This window comes from Solea solea, chromosome 16 (assembly GCF_958295425.1).
Source record: "Solea solea chromosome 16, fSolSol10.1, whole genome shotgun sequence".
Lineage (NCBI taxonomy): Eukaryota > Metazoa > Chordata > Actinopteri > Pleuronectiformes > Soleidae > Solea > Solea solea.
The window spans coordinates 11,383,902-11,404,141 of record NC_081149.1 but is presented as its reverse complement, the minus strand read 5'-3'; the positions used below and the strand labels follow the sequence as shown (position 1 = coordinate 11,404,141).

The window sequence follows — 20,240 nt, the reverse complement described above, 5'->3', positions numbered from 1 at the left end:
TGCATCAGGACAGATCTGGTATCCAGGTAACAAAAGCCCCTAATCAGTTTCTATAAGATCTGCAGTCTGTGTCCTACATGATGTGGAAGCAGATTAGAGAGACACTTGTGATTGACAGAATATATACTCTCAGTAATAATTGACACAAAACTAATACCAATAATGTAGTTTCTTGTTTTTAGGTGGGAAAAGCCTCTGAAATCACATTTACGACCCAAAATCGGTGAAACCCTAAATTAATGAAATGTTCAAGTTGGTTGGTGGGCTGCACCAGCACATCATTCAGAAGCAGATGGGTTTGTGGATAAATCAGTTCTATAAATTAAGTTTTTTTTTATTAAACAAAATTAGATTAAAAACAAAATTATGCCTGGAAGATTATCCTCTTTGCAGGATTCAGAGACTGATTTAATGTGACTGCAAAACCTGTATCATATTAGTAAGAGATGACTGATGAAATTCTTTTTTATCCTCTCTCTCTCTCTTTTTTTTTTCATAAAATCCTCAGTATCACTTAAACTGATATACCAGGCTAATCCTCGCTGCTGATTTCAAAGTGTGAAAAAGAAGTGTGGCTGCGCTCCGAGTTTGTCAACACTGTTATCAAGGGGATGATGTTGCAGGGTGCAATATCTACCAGCGGCTCAATACTTGTGGTGTAATATGTCATGGAGGAAAATTACTCATAATTATTATACACTACAGGATTAAATTGCAAACCTGATAGCCTTGTTTTTTAAAACAAAGTGCTAACAGGGTGTCACTGTCCTCATCTTGTTACATATTTTGTCTATTTTATCCAGATACCGCAAGGTTATTTTGCAGAATGTCTATTTATCATTTTAAGCTTTGCACGCCTTCTCCCACCTCCTCGTGCCGCGACTAGTTCTTTTTTTAATTGACTATCAGCCAGCTGCCCATTACTCATGCTGAAATGCCTTTCCATTCTGAGAATGAGACTTATATTGTTGAATTGTCCTCATGGACAACCCAAAGCCTCCCTTCTTAAACTGTAAAACCGTATGCATCATTATCAACGACCTGTTCCGTGTAGTATCAGCCTTCTGCTTGTGTGTGTGTGTGTGTGTGTGTGTGCGTCTTTGCATGTGTTGCAATATGTGTGTCCGTGTGCATGTTTGACCCAGAATACTGCTCTCATAGATTTCACATTAACCTCAATCCTGCTTTCTTCCAAATTAGATTTCTATTCTTCTGTCTCTTTGTTGACTTATTTGCTTCCCTTTCATCATCTCTGCCAAGGTTATCCTGAGGCAGGCTGCACTTTTATGGGAACAAGGGGGCGTGTAGGAGGGGTGTGGAGGGCCAGGCTTTGCCGCCAGCCATGCCTTAATCGATCTTGTCTAAAGGGATGTTGTGAGCTGAATGTTTGAACCCGTCCCCTCGTTAACAGTTGTCTGGGATTTAATTAAAAAGTAGAGTGAATTTAATGTCAATTACATCTTAAAATAAACGGGGAGCACAGAGATGCACAACAAAGAAATCGTCAGTGGGAGTGTGTGTGTGTGTGTGTCGGGGGGGGGAAAGACGAGGCTAATTAGGGAATGCAGTTGTGTTCATGCATCATTCCAGCTGAAACATTTCCTTCCCCTCTCTCTCAACCCCGTTTCCCTCTCTGCTTGTTTCCCTCTCATTTCTCTGCGTGTTTATCTGCAAGAGCCCTCAGCACAAAAATGTTTGCCACATCTTTTTTTTGTTGCCATTGGCTCACAGTATCCGGGTAAGCAAAAAAGAGAAAAGAAGAGAAGAAGAAGAGACCTTTGCATAGTTGACACACACTTTGTAAAGTACAAGCGGACATAAGAGCGGACGCTGTTTCTCTAAAATTGAAGTGGCTCAAGTACTTCTGGACTTTATTGAATTTTAGAATGTTGAAAACCACAGTAGATGCCATCGTATCATCCATACAGTATATACTATGATGAACAAAAATATAAAACAGACGACCCCCACTGCATGACCCACATTTAAATACAACTTTATTCAGATCTGAGGATTCTTAGCTTTTATATTTATATATATTCATATATATATATATATTTACGTATAATCATGTTTTTGACTGATTTTGTTGCTATTCTTTGCTGAGTAGACCAGTGTTATCTTCGCAGTCTCTAAGGCCAAATATCCACGTCAGTTGGCACAAGATGGGTCAACAGTAAGGCTGCTGTAGTAACAACACTGTCCATCCCACTGCCACATGACTGTCTCTTAAAGTCCAGCAGCCTTTTCTTTAACGGACACCGAGGAAGAGGAGAGGGTGGCATTTCAGTGAGAGTATTGCTGTAAATCCGGGAGGATTGGTAAGGAGCAGAGTGAGGGGCTTCTTCTTCTCCACAGGTAGTGTCCTTGTTTGTTTGTTTTCAGTGTGAGTGTAATGCTGCGGGCTCCTGGTGTCCAGTTTTGATTCCACCTTGTGAGAATCTCACTTCTCTCCAGATGCACTGCGGGGTGGGGGGGAGAGGAGTATTGAGGTTACTGGGGCGTTTCTGTGTTGGGCACTCTGTTGGCATGCACTTGAGGAGATTTCGTGTCCTCACAATCCAAGGGCTTATGTAAAATGCTTTGAACAGAAGAGGAAAAAAAAGCTTAACCAGCACATCTTGAGACTGTGTCTGTGCACTCATTTGTTTGATGGGATATAGATATAGAGAGAAATAACTAGATAAAGAACAAGGGAAGGGCGGGTTCTCATTGCTCATGTTCAGTTGGCTTGGCGTTAAGCTCACAGAGATTAACCAGATTAGCTCGGTGCTGTGCGCTGGAGGAGGGCAAGTGGGGCAGCAGTGAGGAACTAACCACTGCAGGGTTCAACGCCAGGGTAAGATAGGGTAAGAGAGGGTATGGAGGCTAAGGCCAGCCAGCTGGGTCACACACAGGAAGAGGACAACAGCATGAAGACAACAGAGTTATGGCTCAGTTCAATGCAGACATAAGGAAGAGGATGAGGGGATGGATGAACAGAGAAACAGGCAGGAGTTCAATCATGCTGGATGACACATTCTACACACACGTCTGTATTTTATCCAGCATTTCCAGGACCTTCAGGCAGCAAAGTTGCTCCCAAACAAACTTCTCTATTGATTTAAACAAATACTACATAAACTGCCGCTGTGATGTGTCAGGAATTGGTGTCATTCATGTTTTTTTTTTCTCACTTTTGGCTCTGTGCCTGATGGTAGAATCTTTAAGAACATCCTGATTGTGACAGTAAGTATAAGACGAACTAGATACATACAGAGGTTTCCAACAAGCAGGCAAGTTGGAGCATATTTGACAAATCTGCTGTGATAAAAATGCCTGTCACTGCAGGAGGAGAGAGATGGTGCTGCAGTCTTTCCCCTACAGAGTAAATTAACACCGGTAACAAAGACCCGTGCAGATTTACAGGTCTTTGTCACCGTCTTTAAGACCATGCTCCACCAGATGTGGGTTTTTTTGTGATATATTTGCAAGTTAACAGTGTCAAGCTGAGCTTTCACATCAGCAACAAAATATTGCACAGCAATATTAAGGCTTTTATTCATTGTTAAACTTTTTTTGTAGGATATGCTTTTGACAAGTAACCAATCAGAATGCATTTTCGTTGATGATGGCACATTCAAATAAGCAAACACACACGTATCGAGGACTGGACCTTTCTCTCACTAATCAAACTCTCCTTTCTTCTTCTGTGTTTGGCTACTTTATAGTTTAGAGCATCAGCTCATCATTGCTACAGTACATGCTGACTTCACCTGTTTATTCCTTTGATGCATTTATTTTTTTTCCTGGTCCTTAGAACTCATTTGCTTAATCACGTTGTGCTTGTTGTCAAATTTTGACTCCGTATTATTCGCAAACTCCTGACGTTTATTGTGGCTGTGTTTTTCCTCATGCCCAAGCATTTATGGTCTGGCTTTATTCCCTCCCCTCCCAACAGGAGGCTTCATAGTGACCACTCACTGCAGCATCAGCCCACCTGGGACATCGCTTCCCAGTTTCAGCCAAGCGGGCACAGAGACAGATCTTCGCTGTATCCCTTATGTCACAGTGTATGAGCGTCAAACCAATAATCTGATATCGCTGTTTAATGACTCTTCACACCTATCTTGTGACTGTTCGTCGTTAATGAACCGAGAAATCATTGTGTCCTTACAAGCAGCATAGTGGTAACCTCTCAGCACACGAATGTCAAGTTGGCTAATTCATAGCTCCATTGTGCACCGCTTTCCTCTGATATTGTTTGCCAGAGCGACATGTGATGGGCCAGCCAGTGGCCATTTATCTTAATGAGAGCAGTTAACTCTGTGCTGAGCTTTGGCTGCCGGCTCCACACAAAAACACAACAATCCCCCACCAACAACCTCTTATCCTCCTGCCCGCTGACTTGATTTTTAGGAATGCATTATGCACTCTTGTTGAAATCTTAATTAGTTCTAAAGGAGATTAAATTATGTGTAATTATTATGATAATATTTTCATTTATTCAAGATAACGGCCTACTTTATTGAACACAGTATTTGATAGGAGAGAGCAATCTCCCCCACATAGTCAAAGTTATCAAGGCGTGAAATCAGGAATCCTGACGGCAACAAAATGTAATCTTTTTCATACAGAGGGGACAATAGATGGAGCTGCATACTCTACATCTCCTTCTTCACTTTAATTAAAAGAGCTCACTGAATCTCTGCCTCTCTCACTCCCCTACCTCTCGCTCACTCTCTTACATGTTGAGGGCCCATCCTGTCTCTCTGCACGATCCAGTTGTTTCCTTTGCACTGAGCTCGTCTTAAGCCCTTGTCCCGCATCTTTATTACAATTGCTTTTTTCTTTTTTTCTAGTCTCCCTTTCTTCTCTCAGTGACGTGAAGTTGACATAACTGACGGACATACAGGTAAACGCGGTGTGAAACGCGGTGTGAAGCACAGTGTGAGACAGTGAATGAGAAGAGAAACTTTCTTATGATCTAGGACTGACTCGTGAGCTCACATAAAAAATATGCCCTTTAAAAAAGACCCAGAGTGTAACCTGAATGATCCTGTGGACAGTTACTCTTTACATTCATCTGTTCTTCTGAGTTAAAAAGCATTTTCAGTTCCCCCTGGAAAGTTTCACAGCACGATCACTTTCATTAAACTATCTTAAATACTCTTTGATGTTTGTAATTAAGTCGTTTTTTATATATATATATATATATATATAAATCTCAGCTTTTTGACGATGCAAAAGACTAAAGGATGATTAAAATGACATGCAGACAACGGTGAGATGACAGATGACTTGATGAAAGACAGAAATAGCTGGCAAGAGATTGGTATTTTAATACTGGATTGAGGTAAGAATGTGTGTGTTGGTGGTAAATGATTTTCAGTACCAGTTAAATGCTGCAGTTAAGTATTCCCAGTTCTTCACTGTCTGCATACTGTAGTTTTTGTTTTGCATATATGTTTTTACATTTTGTAATAGGCTACAGAGAAGGTTTTTTTTTTTTTTTTTTTACTGACTCTTTACAGCCTTGGTTACCTCCTTATGTGTTGCAGTCATACCTAATCAGCCCCCCATTATCCTCTCCCCTCCCACCTCTCCTCCTTCCACACAAGTCCTCTAGCCCGAGGGCAGATAGGGCATCTCGTTATGATAGTTGTAGTCCGGGCAAACCTTCTGCACCAGACGGTAGTCTGTACTGTAGAAGGATATGTAGATACAGATGACCTTGAAAGGCTTAGAGCAAATCCAGGACACATGGCTCTGAATCTGCTCCTGGAAGCAGGTCTTGGACGGGTCGTAGTTGCACAGCGAGGTGCGCTTGCTGCGATCCACTTTCTCATAGTCCACGCGGCAGTTGAAGATCTTGGAGTCCTTAGGGTAGACCACACTCTGGCGCTCCAGGTCAAACTCCACGGCTTTGACAGGTGGCACCAGGCTGACCGAGATGTTGCCCTGGCCCGTAGAATTATGGCGGAAGTAGACGCTAAACGTGCCATTACCGTGATCCACAATCTTGCCGGTAATCAGCAGGTTAAGCCTCACTGTCTTGATATTGGAGTAGAAGTCTCCCCAGCCAAACATCTTCTTGAACTTGCCGGTCTTAACAATGGGCCGGCGTTTGACCCTGGAGCTGGAGGTGTCAGGCTTGAGCAGGTCGCTGCCCAACATCTCCCAGAACTCCTGTTTCGAAAATTCCTGCTTGGCGAAAGGGACCGGGGAACGATAGGGCAGCTCCAGAGAGGTGTCATTCGCTGCTCTGCTCTTACTCTGAATCATCCAACGACTCAGGGGCGAGAGTGGAGTCTGGCTGCTCAGGAGGCCCAAGGTCTTGGAGGAGACATCTGAAGAGCTCTTTGAGCTGATGGAGTCATCTTCTTGACCCAGAGCCACCTGCAAAAGAAGAGGTTCAAGGTGGAAATCGAAGAAAATAGAGAAGAAAAGTAGACATTTATTACCAAAGCAGAAAGAAACATGGACAGAAAACAAATTAAAGGTTTAATCGATACTTAATTTAGAGTTCATACCTCGAGTGGTAGTAACCGTGACATTCTGTCAATGTTATATATATAAATAAGTGCTTGAAATTTCGCAAGTATTGCTATTATTACATTCTCGTGTTTACTTCAGCTGTGAGACAATATACACTTTTATGTCTATTTTTCACAGAGCCGATACTGTATAAGCCCCTGAGCTCACTTGTAATGAGCTCATGTGCCTCCTCTTAGCAACTGGAGAGGTCAGAGGGATCAGAGAACAGAATAAAACAGAAAATCCACAACAAAGTTGAATTCACACAAAGTGTTACCTCTGTGGTCCTCGACAGTTTAATCAATATTTTATTATTTTCTATAAATGCTCTAATTCTGCAAAGCAACACAGCCGTGTCATCAAGAAATGCTTTCTAGTGTTTTTGTGACAACACAAACTGGAAGTTGATTTATAAACCTCTGAAAAAAAGCAGACGCAATCATCGACGCAGGAACTCATTTCTCTAATTTCTACAAATCCAAAATGTTTCCCTTTCAAACTGTTTTATTTTCTCTGAAACTAACTCAGGAAAGGTCACTTGAAGATCAGTGTTCTAACATGAAATCTAGTAGGAATAAACTCGTAGACTAAGCTTTTTGTTTTAAAGCCAGCTTTTTGCTTCTAAAGCACTGCGGTGAGTCTGAGTACAGGGGAGACCATGACTGCCTCCAAAGATTTGGTTGGAGGATCAAAGTGTTGGAAGAATGGAAGGTGGGCAAGCGGGGAAGCAAAGAATTGTATAGTAGTCGTAAGGATAATATCCAATTAAAACTCCAGTGTTTTAATTAAAGGCTTAATCTGTATCGACACACACTCAAAGCCGTCAAATCTGAACATCAAATGAAGGGCAGGGACGAGGAGTGGGGGGGAGATAAGATGGTGCTGCTGTGCTCAGCACTAGTTTTGTGAAGAGTGTGAATGTGAGAGCAATAAAATGGTTGATTATTCCACAGTTCTGATCGCATCACCACGTCCTTTGGATTTGACAGTGAAAAAAATGCGCGCACACACACACACACACACATGTCATTTGTGAACTGTAAGTTGTAGTAAGCAAGAACAATAACTGATGCAAATGTGAACAGTGGAGTAACTTGGAGATTTTGCCATGATGCATAATGCATGCATTTGTGTCTGCGGTCTGATCCACCTACTGTCTTGACTGCCAGAGCTTCCATATACTGGCTTAGTCAGGATTATTAAGTCCAACTCATTTTTATTCCATTTTATGCAGGTCTTTCTCTCTCTCTCTCAGATTTGCTCCCTTGCACCACTGTCAGTCAGCGATATTGATTTTCTGTCCCTCTAAAAATATGTATTTCCTCTCATAACAACGTGTGTCGTATTTAAACTGCTTTGCAAAGATTCCTGTCGATGTGCTCTGGTGTTTTGACTCAGATGAGAGCACTCCCCCTCTTCCCTTAATCTGGCGTTACTCCCGAGGGGATGTTGGAGGCCAGACACCGTCTCCTCCAGTTTCGCATCTGCTGCTACGCTACACTGCTGCTCAGATCCTTCAGCCTCCCAACAGGGGCCAATAACGGTCCTGACAAGGACTCCTTCCCCTCAATTTCAACCATTTAATAATGAACACAAATTTAGAAAAGCTGAAAACATATTGATCTTTATCTTTTCATGTGTATCTTTGTTTTTCAAAGCCGGGACTTGGGGCAAGGATTGATGGCAAATGCAACATTTCCCATGACTCATATTGAAGGACTAGTTTGTATTTGATTTCTCTTCTCCAATGAGCCAGGGGGTCCCTAGGCAGAGGAAAGAACTCTGGAGGGTAGAACTCTGCTAGCCTCCCCAGATAGCACTTAGGGGCCCTGTGGTGTCATACAAAAAAAGCCCTTTAGGGTCCATAACAGATATATCACTCTATTCCTCCCCTTGCTCTCGAGATCCTGATCACTCTGTGAGCTCTGTCGCATGTAATTCTCACTCTTACCTGAGCAAATGCATATTTCAGAGTGCTTGCTTCTTGCTTACACTGTCTTGCGCAGTTTTCATTAGAGAGCCTGAGAGGCCAGGCTGGAGGAAAAGAGATGAAGTGAGCATTGTGCTATTGTTTCACACAAGATTTAAGTGTCTGGCACTGCTGGTGGTTTCAGATTCCGTGGGCATCATTGACAAAGACAAATGTTAGAATGTGCTTAAAATGGCTTTGGGGGGAAGAAAACCCAAAAAACTGAACCAGAGCTGCAATGATCACTGCAGTAATAGAACGCATACAGTGCAGTTTTATTAAAATTTACGAGTAGAATTCCTCATGTGTGGCCAGTAGTCTGGCATTTTACCTGCTATCTGCATTCACACATTTTTGGGGAAAAAAAGCCGGCATGGTGCTACGACTCTCACGCCACTGCATTATAGGATTATATGAGGTGTAAGATTTAACGCTCAGCACATTCCCAACTTTGACATAAGCAAGTTGAAATATAAACTCTGACTTCACTGTTGTTTCCACGCTGCCTAAATTTTAATGCATTGCTTTATTTTACTGGGATTTTTTATATTTTAGCATGCACACCCTGACACTGCTTTGTTAAGTACTAGCCTGCTTTGAGTATTCATATCACTCACTCATAATGGTATTTAAAAGTGTAATAAGTCAATCTTCTGTTGGTCACTGTCATGACATTCAAGCAATGTTTTAATGGCTATTTTTCTGATGCCGTGCTTGAGGTCATATTGTGCGCACATTAAACTGTCGACATAGTGACGTGTGGTGAAACGCTGCTTTAAAAAGCCAGAATGTGTCTCTTCCAGATGAAGTTTGTTTTGTTTCATGAAGCTTGGCAAGAAGCTTGCAGGCCTTAAGTACTGTAGGCAAAGTGTGGGCGATGGGCTATCAGGTCATAGTGAGGGGGTGGAGGTTTGGGGTGATTCTGTCATTTGTCATGTGCACTAAGTGAGTCAGTGAAATGGCTAGAGAAGATGGGAGGTGGCTGCAGGCTCTGTCGCTGTGGTAATTGTGAGTCATTCAGCCTCAGTAAGCACAGGCCCCAGGACTCTCTCTCAGCAGGGATTGTGGGGAGGGGGGCAAACCTCGCAAGCCTTCCAGCTCGGCAGGCAATAATCAGCCTGTTACAGTGGCAGGTACAGCGTTTGAACCCCCTACTCACGGTGACACAAGCACACTATTGCCATAATATAGCAGAGAGATCAGGGAGCCACTTAACTGAAATCTATGCCATAATTCTCGGGGACTGGTGACAGACCGATGCATCAACCAAAGAAACAGGATTTGGTTCCAAAAATAGAAACATATATTTAGACTTGTCAATTATCTGGAAATAAACAAATGACACTTTTATCATTTATTTATAGCTTTCAAAATCTTCCCCAGTAGAATGATAAATGGTGACATGCAATTTATATTTTATTAAACTATAAAGAGACTAAATTAAGCAATTAAGCAGTTTTTCATGGGCTTTTAGTTAGTTGTTTTTGCTTTTGGGTCACCCACCAACCCTTTTATTCAGTGTGCGGTCACAGCAAGCAGCTGTTTGCTGGATATCAGTTATGACTACCTTCTCAATGCAATGTCACTGACTAGCTGCACTAACATTTAGCAGCTAAAAGAACCAGATTTCTCCCTTAGGATTTTGTGGAGAAGGCAGAGGAGGAAAAATCAACACCAAAATGCATTAATAAATGCTAATGTAGACACAGATGTGTCCCAGAACTGCTGTAGAAGTTCCCAAAACGTACTGCATTGCTTTCTGTCCATTTCGTCCCAAACCAGCACCTTAAGCTCAATTTACATTTGATATAATGCCAGTCTTCCATTATCTTACACCTTTCCTCAGTTTCATCGTGCTGTTAGATGACACTCTGACCATCTAGGGTATTTTGAGAGTGTTTTGTTTTATCATTTTCTCACTGTTCTGATAAAAGTTTACAGTTTTACTGTCTGCAACACAATGTTGTCTTTGTCATGCCCCAGAGGGTGAAGTAACACAGTTAATGCAAACACTGCTTTTGTATAGACAGGGACCTCGTGGGAAATGTTTGCATTAACTTTACAAGTCAAAAATACCTGTTTTCCAGCAAATCCAATTTGTAGTGGCCTAAACCTTTATAATAAAAAAAAATAAATAAAAAAAAACTCAGGCGATCTGGAATAAAATAAATTCATTCATTGATTAAGAAACATAAGTTGCCTATTGAGCCACCCAGCAGGGATGGAGTTGTGTGCTTGTCCTGCTGACAATATGCTGTCAATAAGTAGTCCACTTTCCTTTGGTTGTCGAGTTGAAATTCTTCATCTTTAATATGACATCAATTTTTAATGACACATCCTGGCAGCTACGATTTCTTAAGTGTTCATTAATGCTTTCTTCTTTCTTTTTTTGTGTCTGGCTCTTCTCCACACCTCCAGATCTAATATGTTCACTGCAGGAGACTTCTCTGTTACATGATTAAAGTCTGAAAATGGCTGTGCCCTTATAACTAATTATTCTTCTGGCTAGTGTAGAAGAGGTGAGGGAGAGAAGGGTAATTTCACAAGAAACAAGCCATTGACTCTTAATGAATAATTTACTCCTGTTTCTTGGGGGGGAGGGGGGGGAGGGAGGGGGTGGTCACTGAAGCTTAGATCTGCAGAGGGTGAACAAACTCACTACTGTGAATCTTTTTATTCTACACTTTTCCCAACCATTTCTTTCTTTTTGCATCCTCCATCCATTTTGCCCAGCTCGTATTAGACAAGTTCAGTTGTACAGTCCCAGTGGATTTTCGTCTCATTTCTTATGCCCAGAGAGAAGCCAGACTCTGAATTGGCTATCAAATTTTTACTTTATAAGATATCGACAAGTTGGCGGCACGAAGACGGAGGGGAGAAGGGGCAGGAGATGGTTTCTTCTCAGTATTTTCCCCAGGGAAGTGGAAGCAAAGCATGGGCTGATGGGACACACCTGATTAAAGCTGCTTCTACAATTTTCACACCTGTCATAACAAAACTGGAACAACGGCAGTCGTCTAATGGAGGTTCCCTTAATTTAAGGCCAATTTATCAGGGTCTTTTAGTTTGATGTAATATTTGGGTATTTCTTTGGGTCTTTGAATACCGGCTAAGCTGCAATATTACATTATACCTATTTTTGTTCAGCCATTTACCTTTGAGCAAGGCTCCGTTTGCTTCTGGGAAGGTGCTAAATGGCCAAATCAGACTGTTGTTACACAGTTCCCAGCTGGAATGGGAATGGTGTGGGTCAGTGAAATAAAAACCACAAATTCTCTGATCTGATCACTAGTGGAGAGTTGCGCACACAGTGCTTAAAGAATGCAATGGGAGATGCAGTGTCACTCAGAAGTGTGACAGACGTGTCGACATTAGTCTGAACAAGGACATTTGCATGTGCACTGAGCTCATGGGCAAGACCAAATGGCAGTAGCTGTTTTGCAGCAGCCTCCGATGAATAAAACCAAATGTGAGTGAGCAAGTGAAATTGGATCACAAGTGCTTACTTGAGAGACATTTGATATGTAGCATCACTGAAGGTTTCAACTGCATTGCAAATGGATCAGCGACATACTGTAAATATCACTGATAAACTTCCAAATCTAAGTTATAGTCAATGTTTTTTTTTTTTTTTTTGTTTTTTTTTTTTCATAACCACATTTTAACTATAGAGGATGGAGTTTGGAAAATGTTAATGTATCTCTTTGGACTGGACTGGCACAGCATTATTTGCATGAATTCCATAGTTCCTGCATTTTGAGTCCAGAAGGAATTGCACACACATTCTGCTCACTCGTGCCATGTCTGCAGTTCCACTCATACTAAAACAAGAGTCTGGGTCACACTGTTGGTGCTATACATACATACCTCCTACATTATTTTACAGTATATTGTCCTACGGTACCTGTTGTATGTATAATGTATACACAGAGGTGATCCTAGACACGGGGGGGCCCAGGCAAAGAAGCTAATTGGGGCCCTTCACCATCCCACCCTCATCACCCGTTCACTGTAAGCTCTCATAAAATGCAATAAGTGCTTTTAGTGAGGGGCTCAGTACTGCCACTCGCAGGTCAGTCTTGGACATGGCTCATGTCGGTCAGTGTGTTTTGAGAGGTGAGACCTTTTCTCACTGATCCCCTTCCACCAGTCAGAAGGGGCCACATGAAGCATGATGTAGCAGCTGTGAACTCCTTATCAGTGGGGTGTTATGGATGTCATTGCAAAATATTCTTGTTATTCATGTTTTTTGGGGGCCCCCACACCACTACTCATAAACAGGCCCCGTTAAAGGAGTTTAGAGGAGGTTTGGAACGGTGGTGAGCTGCATATTTAGGGGGCTTAATGTTTGTCATTAAAAATGTACCCGAGGAGGTCCCTTTTTCTTCAGGACCCCAAGCATTTCCCTGGTATGCCTGTTCTGTCTGTGCGCCTCTGTGTATACACGTACAGTCACAGACATCCTCGGCCCAAAGTGGACCTGAGCAGTATTATTAAGTATTGATCATGGTGTGGTGAACGCTGGTTGTATCCCCTTTGGCCATTGCTCTTTGAAAATGAATTGGTGCAGTTTCTCTTGCATCATCAGAGGGGCATTTACAGACAGTGATGGTAATTTATCATAGCTCTTTTTACTTTTACCAACCATCCACAGTTACTTAAGTGACTTTTTCACCATGGCAATGCAAAGAACACCGCTGTCTGCATTTACTCAGTGTCTGCCAAAGGGAGAAATAACTTCCTCTCTGAATGATAATTTTAACTCATCACAGCACTGCCATTGTCTTAATGACAGGGGATGTTGTGAACATTAGAAATGGTTTAGAAGTGATTGTTGGTTAACACTAGCAGATGATACTGGAGCAAATACAATGTAATGATGTTTGTACATTGCACTTCCAAAACAGTTTCCATATGCTCTTAGTTTTGCACATTATTAAAAAACAAACAAAGAACTAGAGGCACTGTAGGTCGTATTGGGGTCATTTGGAAGTGGAGCGTGGACAAAAATAACTTTGCTTCACAAAAATGTTCCTCTTATCCCTTTCATTTTTAACATTTTTAAGCTCAGCCAAATTTCGTGATTTTTTTTGTGTCTGTGCTGCTTGCTTTAATTGGAAATCCCTGTAAAGACCCTCAGCGGGCCTCGTCTGGACAAGTCTGTCTCTGACCCTGAAAATCACTGTACCATCACTGGGCAGCATATGCCGGTGAACTGCATTCACATTCACACAGACTGAGAGAATTGAGAATATAAATGGGCTTTTACTCCCTGGTCTTATTCTAGCTTGGTATCCAGTCACTCCATGATGAGATCAGCATAAACCTCAGAACCTGCAACAACAGAAAAGCTCCAGTTTCTTTCACTGTTTAACTATGCTGACAGCTGGATGTTCTCCCTTCAAATAAACTCATGGTCCCTCGTCTAACACAGCCTTTTCCTACTGTTTGCATGCCTACGAATCTGAAAACAATTAATTTTTATTATATATTGACACATGTCATCAGTACATGTTTTTTTTTCCTAGAAGCTTTCTTAAAACAATAATCCTTAGTTATTCCTTCATCTTTATCTGGATCCCCTCACAGCTTCACCTACTCACTTTAACCATGATAGCTGAAAGTTGTTTTTTTTTTTCCTGAAAACTGCATTGTACTACACTTTACACTGTCCAAACCAGCAAATAAATCTTGGGATTATTCATCCAGGGTTTTCCCTGTCTCCCGAAAGCAATGGCACAATAAATTGTAGTGACGGATTTGAGCAGACAACGTATTCTGTCTCTGGACAGCTCACACTTCACCATGAAGTTCTGTCAGTGTGTCAAGGAGTGCGCTTTCTGTCTGTCTCTCTCTCTCTCTACGCGTCTCTGAGGCTCGGGGGGGGGGGGGTGTCAGCAGGTGGTCAGAGTGGAAGAGGGGGCACCTCTGGGGTCATACACACTGTGGCTGTGCATAACTCAAGCTGTTTCACCCAACAGGCAGGAAACTACAGAGGTTATCTATTATAAGTCAGGCAGCTACGCGTGTCCACATGTCCTGCATGTGAATATATATTGTTGTTTTTTATCACTGGGTGCTGTATTTGAACAAAATAATATAAGCAGCATTTAAACACAGGGAAGAATCATCCTGTCACAACTGATGCGGTGGCAGAAGGAAAAAAATATTATGTGGCTTTTCAGCATTTGTGCACATCAAATTTAGGGAGGCGTAAAAACAAAATATGACTCACCATTTCTAGGCATAGTGATGGAAAAGGGAAATACATATATATACTGTGCATTTACACTGTTAACTACAAAATATATGGACATTAATATTTTTTGAAAAAAGGGTAACCTTATTTTAGAAAGGAAAATAATCATGCAATCATCTGTCCAAACAAAATCTAGCAACTAGCAATTAGTATAGGAACCAATGAGGATTAGTATTATCTGGGAATAGTTTATAAAAAATAGTGACAGTACACTTTTTCTTAAAGTTGTAATTGTTGGGCGTGATCTGAATTCAGAAAACTAGTGACAAGTAGTCACTAGTACAGTGCAATGTAAAGGTTGCAACAAAAGAATTGCCTACCCTGCGGATAAATGACTATCAAGGGAAGTGTATAATATTGTGCTACTGATAATGAAAATGCCACGACCTGATAATTGTTTCCCTCAAATAACCCCCTGATGATCCATCGTGCACTCACAGGGGACGGTGCAGGACAGATGTCATCAGCACAATAAACTCTTCTGGCTGCATCCACTGTTCTGTTGTCAAACCCTCCTTTATGATAGTTGACATCATGCCTGAGTTTTGGTTTCTGGCTCCTGTGCTGGGTGTGAGGACAGCGTATGAGCTCTCACATGCAGATAGCTACAGTGCTGGGAAAAAGAGGGAAAAAAAGCAAGCACAAGACGTGTCCATCCTGCTCTCTTACATTTCTGTATGCATGCAGTATGTGCTGTCAGGCTTTTTCTATTTTTCTTCACTAGATTGAGGTGTTGCTTCTGCTTTAGCTGGATATGTATCTGAGTGGACAGGTTCAGTGACCCAGCGAGGAGGACACACATCTAAAAATATGAATCCACTGTACACACGAAAACAAGTTCAGATGAATCGGCTTAAGTTGTTTATCGTATCGCTTTTTAGCCGCATGGAACCGGTGTTTGGCACAACCAATGTCGTGTACAGCCAATATGCTACGTTGGGAAAACAAAACTATTGCTTTTGCTGTTGCCATCTTTGTCATCATCATTGTCTTCCACTTCTTGTTTGGTCTATTTGCTTCATGATAACTTTTAATTTCTTTCCTTGCATGCTGTCGCTGTTTCATTATGTACATTGTAATGTATACTTATTTGCTTAACAACGTTTGCACACAGCGCACAGGCCTAACGCTGCCCATCTTCATTTATGGTGTACGTCATTTTGGGGGGTTTAATGTGGAAGAAGACATCTCTTGAAACAATGCTGTGTTTATGGAAAACTTTTAAGAAAGAAAAATAAAAAGATCATACAGGGAAAGCTCTGTTTCTGTGTGGATAAGGCATAAGACTTTTTGACAAGCCAAAATTGTGAGAGAAGTCCAATGTTTGAACGGCGTGAATCTGTGCATTGTTACAGCATGTTGTTTTGTGGTGTTCCACACGAACTACAGACATGATTTAATTCAGTATAATGCCTTTTGTTGTCTCATTTGTTGAATAAATTCTGTGGTGAATCCTGCAATGTTAAATAAGCTTTTCCTTGCTGATGGCAAAGTCATATGGAGGTTGATGGTAAAAGTTTAGAAATAAATAAAAAAAAAAACAAGCAAAACTCCATGTTTTCTTTACCTTGGGAGCACAAAAAGAGTGCTCTATGAACCTGAGAGCATTTATGAATGTCTTCAATGACTCAAATTTAGTCTGCACAAAGTGGCATTCAATCGTCAAGCATGACGGTCACTCTCTGTGTTTGCACTGAAAGCAACAGGAGGGAGTATAAAGTGGTCCAGGGTCTCACTGCCACAGGGATGCTACCTGAGGTCCATCCCTTAGAAAAAATACTTGTGTGAGCTCAGTGTGATCATATATGAGGAGCGTAGCTCCAGCTCCCCCCAGTGATCTGAACCACAGGAAGGTTACTGCAAATGCAAGGTCAGAATTATTAAAGACGCTCTTTTTGTGGGTGTGCACATTCATCAAAGTGCAAATATTTATGTCTCCTTGTAAAGTGCAAGGTGACTCAAAGTAAATGTGTGTTTTTTTTTAAAAAATTGTGAGTATAACAATAGTATAATCTTATTTTTACTAACAGTAAAAGGGTGATACATGTGCAGAGAAGAGAACAGTTCACCAGAGCAGTCGACTTCAATGTCCTGTGTCAGGGTGCTTCATCCTTCTGCTTGTAGTTAGTTGACGTAGAAGAGTGCACTCGTTCACCTCAGCCCTTCCAGATTTGGTAAGGCAGTTCAGACAGTCGACCATGTGCTGTGCACCATGAAGGCGTGACGCTGCAGCCATAATTATACATGCTATACAAGTGTATTTTCTTGGATGTTTTGTGCAAAAGGAAGAATCTGTGAGTATTACCAATGAGGTGTACAACTTAAAAGGCAGATGTAAAACATATTCCTTTTAACACTTTATCTACACCTCCTCCCACTTCCTCTCCTTTCTTTCATCTTAACACCGCTCTCCACAAGCTTTCTATTTCCAGTGTGCCAAAGGATGTTCTGTAGACACCTGTCTTTCCTATGCTTACAGTGTGAGCTCAGTTCGCCTAAAGTCTGCTGCATCTGTCAAGTGTCAAAGTCTTCAATTAATCAATTTGTTTCATTATCAACTATTGTGTTTATTAAATAATTCATTTTCAAAGCAAATATTTGGCAGGTAGATCTTCATCTTCCTATATGTGGCACTGTGTTGCATCTATCTGCCTTACTTGCACCAAAATGAATATCTTCAGGTGTTCTACAGTTTAAAAATAAAGAAGCAATTTGAACGCGTCACTCTGGACACGGAAAGAACCGCTGATGAGCATTTTACACAGTTTTCTGACATTTTGAAGAGAACACAATTAAGTAAAAACAGACGATGACAAAAAATATACTGTTGCAGCCATTTTTGCACATCCTGCTTAATCACAAGGACAATGAAAAGGACACTAAATATTCTGCATATTATTCTCTATATGGTGTCTGCACATTAGCCATCTCACCTCACTGAGAGTCACGACTCTAACTGCTGCCAAAAAATAAACATAATTTCAGTCATACAACTAATATGGTTTATAACAGTGGATTTTAATATAAAGAAAAATTAACAAGTGAAATACATACTGGCGTGGCACCTATTTGCAAAAGATATCTTTAGACCTAATCCCTGTCTGAGAATTGTAGAACTATTACAACAACAAAAACAACAAATACCACAATCACCCAAATCAAATTTTAATGCATAATATAAGATTAAAAATTAAACTCTGTTGCATAATAAAAAGTTACTTGATATATTAATTGCTCCATAATTTATCAATGTCACGGGGCTAATGAATTACATAAGCTCTCCTGCTGAAGGATGTCATGTATGTTTTTTCAAAGATACATGTATGTGTGTATGGGTGGGTGTTGGGGGAGGGCCTCCAATTAATTTCATTATCATTAGCCACAGCACGTCTGGATTACAATGGGCTGAAGCCCTGCAGCTCAGAAATATGCTCCAAGAACCAAGACAACACAGAAGTGATTGTTAAGCCTATTATCCCACACTCTGTTATCTAGTTATACAGCAGATGAAAATGTGCTCAGCCCACATATTTAAAGTCAGCGTGTGGTCTCATCTTTCTCTGATCTGTTGAAACAGCTCTGTCTCAACCAAACAAATCTGTGTGAGTGTGTGTGTGTGTGTGTGTGTGCGTGTTCAGGCATTTGTAACCGCAGTCGACCTCAAATCACCAAAAGGGTCATTACTTCACTCTGAGCACCTGGGTAATGCTTTCATAAGAAAACCACAAGGTCATCCTTGAGGAGATGTGGACACAAATGGCTGCAACAAACAGTGTTTCAACCTCACTTGAAAATGTGCACTGCACAAACCCGCTTAAGCTACACTGTAGCCAGGGTGTTTGGGAGTTGTTTTCAAGTTTTCTCAGAGCACATTTCACATTCAAGGCTACTCTTTAATAAATCGACAGTTGTACACTAAAGTGAAGTTTAAAATGTGTAACGTTCAAATGCAAGGTTACTGGGCGGGCACAGCTCCTGTTTGTACATCGGGTGTCATGGGACAATGTGGCTCCTTAGGAAGGTATCATGGTAGAATAAATAGATAACCTGAGAGATTTGGTATCATTGACATTTCATCAGTTAGCAGATAATGGTGATAAAAATGTTGCTCACTTTAAAAGTGTCTCCCCACCAACAATTTTAGATTTGGAATTAATTGTTTCAAACACTAAGGTGAGGTCTGTACAATATAAAAGCATTTTTGTCCTGAGACCTATTATAATAAAATCTCATCTTTCAGTCATGAGGAAATATCCCCACATGTGTCTTTTGAATCCTGCAGTGGGTCCAAACTAGTGAACTATGTGACCACGTTACCTTTGTCTTGGAAATGTAAGTTCATTTATTGTAATTTATTTTGGTTTCAATGAAGCACAGTTTTACATACATGGAGTAGAAGTGCAAAATACTCAAGTAGTTAATGCTTTAATTTGATTTTTTTTATATCATTTGAAGTGTGCTCTTTTAGGTTTTAAATATTACTTCCGTGCGCATTTACACACTTCCAATATAATTAATTGGATTTCAGTCTGAGCACAAAACGCCCTTTAAGCACCGACTACACTAGCCAGTGATGGTCCACAGCGGCGCGCGCTGCCAGCACCAGTGTCCGGTGGGAATTGTGCACCCGCCTCACCTGAGCCGAGCGGAGTGGATTTTGTTGTCTTAATTATTACAAGGTGCTTGAAGAAATATTAGATAAGAGCAGAAATTCGATGAGCAGTGCACAGTGAAATTATCTCTGCAAGAAGCATGAATGCCCTGAAAGACTACAGTTATTTATCGTCGCCACTGTGATGCTTCACAGCTTCGTTTACTCTCACGTGTCGTTTTTTTTTTTTTTTTTATCAGCGCGTTTGGAAGTTTTTTGGCGCAAAAACGGGATGGACGTTACATTGTAGTGCCTCATTACGCAGGGAGGAAACGTAATACACTGTAATCTGGAGCAAGATTCATAATGACAACTGTGTGACTTTTGCCCTCTCCCACTCTTTTCTTACCAAACAAGCGGTTCCGTTGAGGAGGAGCAGGATGAAGCCACGGTTGGGATGCATAATTTCGGTGCGTAAAACCCACAGCTCGTCCCCCCGGTCGCAAAGAACAGGAATTAAAAAAACTCCTACACACGGGCTTTTTCCTCCTTCAGGACGACGCTCTTCCTCTGGCACCGGGTCCCTCTTGGTTTACGCACGGTCCCATGTCCAAGACAAGGCTCAGTGTGCCGCTTCCTTGAATCTAAAAACCGCCTGAAACCACTTGGAGTCACCCCTCTTGTCTGTTCTGTTTCCCCCTCTATCCCGGGTTTGAGTCACATTAGTTGGTTTATAAGGAATCCAGGAAGAAGCGGTAAGCTGTTCTCATCCATGCAAACAAATAAAGAGTTCCCACCAGAGTGAAACGGGTAGATCACATCTGGTCATCGGTGCTGGTGGAGATCCTGGAGGGATGGAGCCGATACCTTCTGCACAAACTGAGGGCTGCTCAAGACTGCCCAGA

The 20,240-nt window shown here is 41.4% G+C and overlaps 1 protein-coding gene across 1 annotated transcript; it reads right to left on the bottom strand.

The window, feature by feature from the left end:
* Positions 1–5,604: 5,604 nt before the first annotated feature.
* Positions 5,605–19,997, bottom strand: LOC131476047 (neurexophilin-1). Its single transcript, XM_058654509.1, has 2 exons — positions 19,745–19,997; positions 5,605–6,378 (listed from the first exon to the last, which is right to left on the bottom strand). Exons 1-2 carry the CDS (start codon positions 19,796–19,798, stop codon positions 5,605–5,607), a joined length of 828 nt encoding a protein of 275 aa, XP_058510492.1. The 5' UTR covers positions 19,799–19,997.
* Positions 19,998–20,240: the final 243 nt, after the last annotated feature.

Coding starts and splice junctions, on each gene's coding strand:
- LOC131476047 (XM_058654509.1), bottom strand. CDS start 19,798: ATGCATCCCAACCGTGGCTTCATCCTGCTCCTCCTCAACGGAACCGCT. Junction 6,379..19,744: donor TCAACGGAACCGCTTGTTTG/GTAAGAAAAGAG, acceptor CTTCTTTTGCAG/GTGGCTCTGGGTCAAGAAGA.